Here is an 8,134-nt window from a genome sequence, read left to right as displayed (position 1 = left end):
TGTTTAGCGAGTACAAAAACATTAAAATTAATTAGTTTAAATTAATTTTTTTTCAACTGCTAGATGCGCTAGACCAATTTTTCACATATCATTTTCTTGCTGTTAACTGTTTCATTTTCAATCAAATTATTTCTGTGTCAATTTTGGACCAATGATATAAATAATACTTATGTGACTTTTTCGTAATTTGTTTAAATAAAATAATACAACGTGTCAATTCTAAAAATGTCCAATTTGGATGAAAGCATCACCTTATTATTGGCAATTTTATTATTGTGTATAGTTATATTGATGTAGAATTTAATTATTATCTAGTGAAACAGTGTAACATGACTTTTGCTAAATATTGTAAATATAATGTACATTAAATTAAGAAAATGTGTCTATACATAATTTAAATTTGTTCGGTATAATCGCCCTTCCCTTTTTTTCTTTTAAGTTATTATTATGCGAACGTTTGCGTTTTATTATTATTTTTTATTATTTTAAGTACAAAGTAAATGATAGTTTCTTTTCGGTATTATCTAAATTTTGATTAATCTTACGTATACTTTAAAATTTATCCTTTTTTTTGTTATATTTTATTATCAGTGTCTGTGCAATGAAATAAAAATGTAGACTGATAGTTTTAATATTTACCCCATAATCTATTTTTGTTTTTATTTCCCTTAAAACTACCCTTCAATAACAGCAAATCATATTCACAATATTGCATATTAAAAAATAAATATTAAGTTATGTTCAGTACTGAAGGTAAGTAAATACTACTTATTTTCATTCTACATCTTTTACAAAAATTAGCACAATTATATAGTAAATTAAGTTAAAATTTAAAATTTACGTAATTTATGCTAAAAGTACACACATTGCGGCATCTGTAGTATATTTACAGAACTATGAAGCAACTTCGAGCATTTAAGTGTTTCTATTAGTTCTGTAATTTATGCTAACCTGGTACATCGCATTTGTCAAATCAGCTGGGTTTTGTTATTATTTGTTCTTATTAGTGCATATTAGAAACACATAAACATAAACTGAAGTAGTTGCATATACGCACAGTAAATAAATAATTAATCCTAGCAATCAATGATTATTTTAAAAAAGAGTGTTCTCTTGTCTACTGTCATTTTTAGGTAAGTAGTTTTGCTTAAGGTTATGTTATAATTAAACATTTAAGTCATTTACAGCCTTTTTAAAAAAAACTCAGCATTTTTAACTACCATGTCCGGAGAGTGTTCGGCGAACAAAACATCAGGATCTTACGTATCAGGAACGCATTCGGTTGCTTACGTTACAGCTCCAAATGAAGAAATAGGCAAGAAATTGGCCCATGGCCTTGTATCAAATAAATTAGCAGCTTGTGTAAACCTAATACCGAAAATAACGTCAATCTACGAATGGGAAGGCAAAATTGAAGAAGATTCAGAAGTACTTTTGATGATAAAGACCAGGACTTCAAGGATTCCTGAACTGACTGAGTTTGTAAAGAAAAATCATCCATACACAGTATGTGAAGTCATCTCAATGCCCATAGCAAATGGTAATGAAGAATATTTAAAATGGGTTGGTGAAATAGTTCCTACCAAATAATTTTAGTACCAATTAATTTTTAAGTTTGTCAATAATTTTAATGTCTCTTACTACAAATGAATAGAAATTTGAAATGTACACTGAACTTTGATAAGGAATGTAATTATTTTCAAAACAAAATTACAAGATCACTAACTTTATATGTAATATTTGTCTTTCTAAATAAAAAGAAAATAAAAGTTTTTCCAGAATAAAAAATTTTTAAGGTTCGTTTGTGTTTTGATAACAGCTAACCAAAACCAATATAGGTTTCAAGAAAGCAGTTATATCGATATCAGTATAGACACTTCAATGTTACTGATATCTTTATCATAAAAAACAATTGTTTATACAATAACATTAATTTTAATCACAATTTGTCAATAATAAAAGTTTTAAAAACAAACTTCTGCAACGACGTTATCATCTTTAACGTCAATTCTCTATCTGGGTGTAATTTCTAGAGATGTTTGCACTATATAATCAACTAGAAAGATTGAGTATGATTCACATTTTTCTGTTTGAAGTGATTGAGATATAGTTTTTCTATCTTTACGTTATAGTTTCTTCAGTTTAGCAACAAATAATTCTTCTATATGCTTCCTTATTTGCCTTTGTCACCCGTTTTAATTGGAAAAAAAGACACTGATGCCAAAATAGTTTGTTTAGCGTGAAAGATCGGATCAAAATAGCATCGCAAATAATTTTATTGATGTAAAATCAACATCAACCATTTTATATCAAAATCAACCCATTATGATTCCGATCTTTTACACATTGCAATATGAGAAAGAAAGGTTTCAGTTTTAGACACCTGGTATATATCAAATTTGATATTGTTTTTGCGAGCTGTTTTGCCGTAATTCATAGGATTTCATAGTTCCTTGCTAAAGGTACGATAAGTGGTGATTTGGCAGGTACTGAAATCAATTTGGAACTTCAAAATTCTATGGATCATGATATTGAACCCGGAAAACAATATCGATCCAATATTTTAAATTATCCATTTCCAAGGAGTTCTAATTTCAATGGCAACTTTCATTCATCATTTTATACAATATCTGATAGGTGATACTACTAAAACATTTAACGGCAAAGACGTATTTTGCATTTTACAAATTGACAAAACGTTTAAAAAAATATTTTAAATGAAATACAAAATCTGCTTTTCTCGAAAAAGTATTTAAATGCAAGATACAAATAGGTAGTTTGTATTTGCATATTAAATGCAAGCTTTTCAAATAAATCACATCTCTGGTAATTTGTTAGTTTAATTAAAATTGTTTTTGAAACTTTCAAATGCTACTGTAATGTTGGTTGCCGGAAGTACAACTAAAATTTCGAAAACGTTTTTGGGCCACAAAAACTGATCTGATTTAAAAATAACTTCCAGTTTAGACCAATAAAAAAGAATTAGGCAAGTTAATTTATTATATTTCATATTAAACTAACTCAAAAGATGTCTAAATTGTATGTATGTTTAATTAAATTATAATTTTGATTCCATGAAACTTATAACTTACTAATTTAAAACTGCAATAAGTTACTAGACACATACGTATCAAAAAAATTTTGATCAAAAATACACTTTTACTAATATAAGGATAAAGTGTATTAACCCAATACAGTTTTTCCGGAAATTTTCTGAATTATATTTCCATAAGAACCTAAATATCAGGTGTCCGAGCGTTTCCTCCTCGATACTCCCAACAACATTAATTAATAAATGTGTGGTATGGGCTTGTCTCAAAAAAAGTTGACCTAATTATCTAATGTATCATGTTCAATTTCCATGTCATTCCGGTCAGAGCGAAAAACAATACCAAACAAACAATTTTCATGTAGACATTGTAATTTGCTATATTATGATAGATAGAGTGGGGCATATGTTGCTGACCGAACAGGTGGGAAGTCACAAAGGACTAAAAGTCCAACAACGTGATCAAACTAGTGTCAGATGGACATCGTCTGTTAAGGAGGTGACCATCGAACAAAATTGCTGCCAATAACTTTCGCTAATTAATTCAACGGGTAAGTAGCATTTTANCGATCAGCCATAAAATGACTTTACAATAAATAATACTATGTATCTTTATATTTTATCATAAACAATTTTTCAACGATCCTTTTGATATTTCAATATTGCAAGACCTATTGCCGATATATTTTAACTTAAAATTTATCGGTGCAAAAACTTGCTAGAATATCATTTATTATAAAATCTACATTTCGGAAATAGTTCGACTAAAATTTCTGACTGTAGATTTTACCAACAGTTGAATGTGATTAACTTGTAAAGGTATAAATTTTTATCAGTAATGAAACAAAGTCAATTTTTTACTACCGGGTGCATTTTTCTAAAGTATGTAAGTAGATATGCTGTGTCACTTCCGGATCAAAATCACGGCCTTGAACTGCTGTCAAAGTGGGCGTGGAGGGGGTAAAATCGAAAATTTAATTGAACGAGAATTAAGCTTCATGAGGAAATACATGGGATTTTGGTCTGTCTGTCATACTGTCATAGCATACCTAATTACCAAATTGTTTGCTTCAATTATATTTATACAATAAGGTTATACATTACATAATATGTATTTAATGTTGAACATTATGTAAATAACAACACGGGTAAAAGTACATAGGTGGAAATATATAAATAGTTTGTTTAAATCTTCCTATCGCTTCTAAAATTAAGTAGGTTGTCAAATTTTAAATAAGGTACTTATAAACCTAAACTTCAAAAAAGTCGCTTGTCTATATGACGATCATAATAATTCAATTTTTGTTGCAGCGTAGGTAATTATGGTGCAAATGGTGGCATGAACGGTACTGAAGGTGGCTACGGTGGTGGAAACGCGTTATCAACGGCTGCGATGGTGGCTGCCGCAACGGCCACGGCGACTGCTACTGCTAGTGTGGTTGCTTTGCAAGAGAACGGTCAGTTCAGTAACCAACAGTACCCACAGGGCTACCAGCAAAGGATGATGCCCATGAATAACATGAATCCCATGTCGAATATGGGCGGCAACATGAACCTCAACGGCATGCACGGCAACATGATGACGAGCATGCAAGGGAATCCCATGGGACCGAAAATGGGCATTCAAGGTCCAGGTCCCACCGCTAACACCATGTACCCGCGGCGAATGGCACCTTATCCCTCCCCTGCTATGCACATGACACAGAAAAGAGCACAGCAGTCGTATCCCACCCCTGGACCAGGTCCTACCATAAACCCAAACTTTAATCCTAATGGACAGTATCCTAGTTATAATACGCGACAGCCGACGTTCCAGTCGCAGTACCCTACACAACAAGCCTTAGGACCGTCGGCTACGTTTGGTCCGGGAAGTATGGGACCCATTAGAAATAATACTACCTTAAGACAAGCAACCCCTCCTTATACAAGCCAGTCCCAGTATTTTCCAACAAATTCAATGAATCAATTCCACAGTGGAAACGGTGGACAATACATGAACAATACTACACCCCAATATGCAAACACGAACCAATTCCAACAGGATATGAGCATGAGGAACACCATGAATTACCAGCACAGTCCCATTCCTGGAAACCCTACACCGCCCTTAACGCCTGCCAGTAGTATGCCACCGTATATCAGTCCTAACCCGGATGTGAAACCTACCTTCAACGACATCAAGCCCCCACTACCTGCACAAAGTAATTTCAATCAATTATAAATTATTGTGGATAGGTGTTTCTAATCGATTTTTTTTTCAGAAGATGATGAATTAAGGTTGACGTTTCCTGTAAGAGACGGTATCATTCTGCCTCCATTTAGATTAGAGCACAATCTAGCTGTTAGTAATCACGTGTTCCAACTAAAGCCTACAGTACATCAAACGTTGATGTGGAGGTCCGATTTGGAACTCCAGCTAAAGTGTTTCCATCACGAAGACAGACAAATGAACACCAATTGGCCTGCATCTGTACAAGTTTCTGTTAATGCTACCCCCCTCGTTATAGATCGGGGAGAAAATAAGACTTCACATAAACCACTTTACCTGAAGGAAGTTTGTCAGCCAGGTAGAAACACAATACAAATCACTGTTGCCGCTTGTTGTTGTGTAAGTAGTAAGAAAAAAAATGGCTGATCAGGAGCATGTGAATTAATAATAATATTTTGTTTCAGTCGCACTTATTCGTGCTGCAATTGGTGCATAGGCCCAGCGTAAGGTCCGTTCTGCAAGGTCTCCTAAGGAAACGGTTATTGACAGCTGACCATTGCATAGCGAAAATTAAACGAAACTTTAGCAATACCTCTGGTCCAAATCTCTCGGATAGGGATCGGGACACTGTGGAACAAACCGCATTAAAAGTTTCTCTTAAATGCCCCATAACGTTTAAAAGAATAACCCTTCCAGCTCGGGGTCACGAGTGTAAACATATACAATGTTTCGATTTGGAATCATATCTCCAACTAAATTGTGAGAGAGGATCTTGGAGGTGTCCAGTATGCAAGTAGGTTTACAAAATTTGTGTACCTTTGGACGACAGCTTTTAACACTGACTTTTTTCCCTCAGTAAATCAGCCCAGTTGGAAGGTTTAGAAGTGGACCAATACATGTGGGGAATATTGAATAACAATATAGGCAATCCTGATGTTGAAGAAGTTACAATTGACAACTCTGCTAATTGGAAGACTGCCAAAAGCTTGAGTCCTAACATTAAAGTAAGTTAAATATACGATAAGAACCAAATCATAAAGATTTTACTAATCTCCGCGTTTATTCTAGATGGAAGACGAAGGTAACGATTCTTGTGGAGCAAAGAAACTAAATAAAGCTATGTCACCGGGCAGTATGACGATGCCCACAATGAACAATTGGGACATGCAAGCTATGTCTCCCTACATTCCCCCGGATATGAACAGTATAGCTAGTGGATCGATGATGAATGGTCCTACATCATACAATGGTTCAAGAAGTAGCCAGTTTGAGTTCGGTTCGAGTAACGGTGGCGGAAACGAGTACACAGGAGGAAATGGACCTCTTTCTCATCTCAGCGAATCGGTTAATTCTCTTGATCCATTAAATGCGATGGAAAAAAGCCTTAATGAACAAGTAAGAATTGACTTCGATGACATGCTTATTAACGACATTACTCAAAATCTATAATTCTTTCCAGATGCCCCACACACCTCACACTCCCCATACGCCGCATACCCCTCACACGCCAGGCGGAACTCCCGGTTCAGCGAACACGCCCGGAGGTGGGACGACGGGACCTCCAAGCGTCCCTCCTGCCAATTCTGATAACAGCCATCTGAATTCGAGTGGAAACACGAACAGCAACGACAAGTGCGAATCCTCGGTAGCTGACATTCCTTCGGATTTGAACTTCGACCCTGCTGCTGTTATTGATGGGGAAGGCACCGGCCAAGAAACCCTCAATGTAAGTAATGTAAAATTTTCAATTGAGACGTTGTGTAATCTTTTCTTCGTTTTGTTTACAGTTGTTACCTGACAGTGTGGATCCCATGGAGCTGCTCTCATATTTGGATCCCCCCGACTTGAATACGCCCCCTTCAAGCGGTAGCAGCACCGGGCCCACAAACGCATCGACAAACGATGATATCCTGGCGCTGTTCGAATAAAAGACGAGTTCCTGCTGCTCTCATTAAAATGTGAAGTTAAAACAAAGTGTGATAGAACTGAATCATGTTTATTTATGGAAAAGGTCTAAATCAAATTATTTTTACTGTATTATTTGTACATACCTACCTACTATTTAAATGTGGCGAATCGCCTGTTTCTTTGGTAACGCACGCGTTAAAGAGGCTCATTGAAGAAGCCCTTTCCGTTCTATTATTCGGCTTTTTGTAACCAACGAAACCGGCTTTTTCTTTATAAAGGCCAGTTTAGGATAGTATTACGTTGGCGTTCAATACCATCCGTTCCACATTAACCTGCTCAACGACGCTGAAGTAACACCAGGCGAAACAAAAAAAAAACTTACAAGACGATAATTTCCGTTAAGGTTTTCATAGTTTTAAGGGAAACTTGTGGAGGGGTGATAGAACAATCAAAATCGGAAATCAATAAATACTTAATATTTTCTGCATGTATGTAAAAAAAATTAAAAACGGTTTTAAAATTCGTGACTTCAAAATAAAAAGGTTTAAATAAAGTAGATTTGATTCATGTTGAATTCTCAGTAAGTACCGGGTTTTAGTGGAACAACTTGTAGGTTAGTTGTTGGAACCAAACACACACTACTAGTTACTTAAATCTTAGACGATCAATTTGTTGATCACCTTTGGTCTCAATGTCTTTGAAAGTATTAATGCTTTTCTCTCAATTCCGTGAACCTGTGCGAGTGAAACACGTGTAATGATTTAGGTAAAGAACCTATCAAAAACCATCACGGCCTGATGATGGGTTTAAACAAGACTAACAGCAAAAAAAAATATTTCTAGCAACACATTTAGGTGTTTAAGCAGAAGAAAGCTTCATGAAATATTTCTGTTGACAATGCATACAAATATACATACATATAATTAAATAATCTTCAAATATTATTTAAATGACCGCTATCGTTTAAC

The 8,134-nt window shown here is 34.7% G+C and overlaps 3 protein-coding genes across 7 annotated transcripts in view; all 3 read left to right on the top strand.

Annotated features, from left to right (window-relative positions):
• The window catches only part of LOC108743366 (zinc finger MIZ domain-containing protein 1), a 39,150-nt gene extending 31,607 nt beyond the window's left edge, over positions 1-7,543 (top strand). For 3 of the 5 annotated variants that reach the window (XM_018478936.1, XM_025974918.1, XM_018478919.2), the window contains 7 exons: positions 4,361-5,250; positions 5,311-5,657; positions 5,723-6,051; positions 6,115-6,262; positions 6,327-6,653; positions 6,718-6,984; positions 7,046-7,543. In XM_018478936.1, the coding sequence (XP_018334438.1) occupies positions 4,361-5,250; positions 5,311-5,657; positions 5,723-6,051; positions 6,115-6,262; positions 6,327-6,653; positions 6,718-6,984; positions 7,046-7,186 (2,449 nt within the window). In that variant the 3' untranslated portion in view covers positions 7,187-7,543. The remainder of the gene's footprint in view (positions 1-4,360; positions 5,251-5,310; positions 5,658-5,722; positions 6,052-6,114; positions 6,263-6,326; positions 6,654-6,717; positions 6,985-7,045) is intronic. The other 2 variants (XM_018478927.2, XM_018478946.2) reach the window with 2 other exon arrangements.
• LOC108743389 (protein CutA homolog) lies at positions 918-1,799 on the top strand. The gene is made up of 2 exons (XM_018478958.2): positions 918-1,133; positions 1,188-1,799. Exons 1-2 carry the CDS (start codon positions 1,087-1,089, stop codon positions 1,588-1,590), a joined length of 450 nt encoding a protein of 149 aa, XP_018334460.1. The 5' UTR covers positions 918-1,086; the 3' UTR covers positions 1,591-1,799.
• LOC108743359 (aminopeptidase N) overlaps positions 3,495-8,134 on the top strand; it is a 25,633-nt gene continuing 20,993 nt past the window's right edge. Inside the window, exon 1 of the mRNA XM_018478910.2 lies at positions 3,495-3,600. The gene's annotated coding sequence lies outside the window, so the exon portion shown is untranslated. The remainder of the gene's footprint in view (positions 3,601-8,134) is intronic.

This window comes from Agrilus planipennis, unplaced genomic scaffold, assembly GCF_000699045.2.
Source record: "Agrilus planipennis isolate EAB-ADULT unplaced genomic scaffold, Apla_2.0 scaffold19, whole genome shotgun sequence".
Classification (NCBI taxonomy): domain Eukaryota; kingdom Metazoa; phylum Arthropoda; class Insecta; order Coleoptera; family Buprestidae; genus Agrilus; species Agrilus planipennis.
The sequence above is the reverse complement of the archived record's forward strand: the minus strand, read 5'-3'. Positions and strand labels throughout refer to the sequence as shown.

What these genes read in the sequence shown, in the direction of transcription:
- LOC108743389 (XM_018478958.2), top strand. Translation starts at nt 1,087, where the DNA reads ATGATTATTTTAAAAAAGAGTGTTCTCTTGTCTACTGTCATTTTTAG. An exon ending in TTGTCTACTGTCATTTTTAG is followed by an intron (nt 1,134 to 1,187) that starts GTAAGTAGTTTT and finishes AGTCATTTACAG; the next exon opens with CCTTTTTAAAAAAAACTCAG.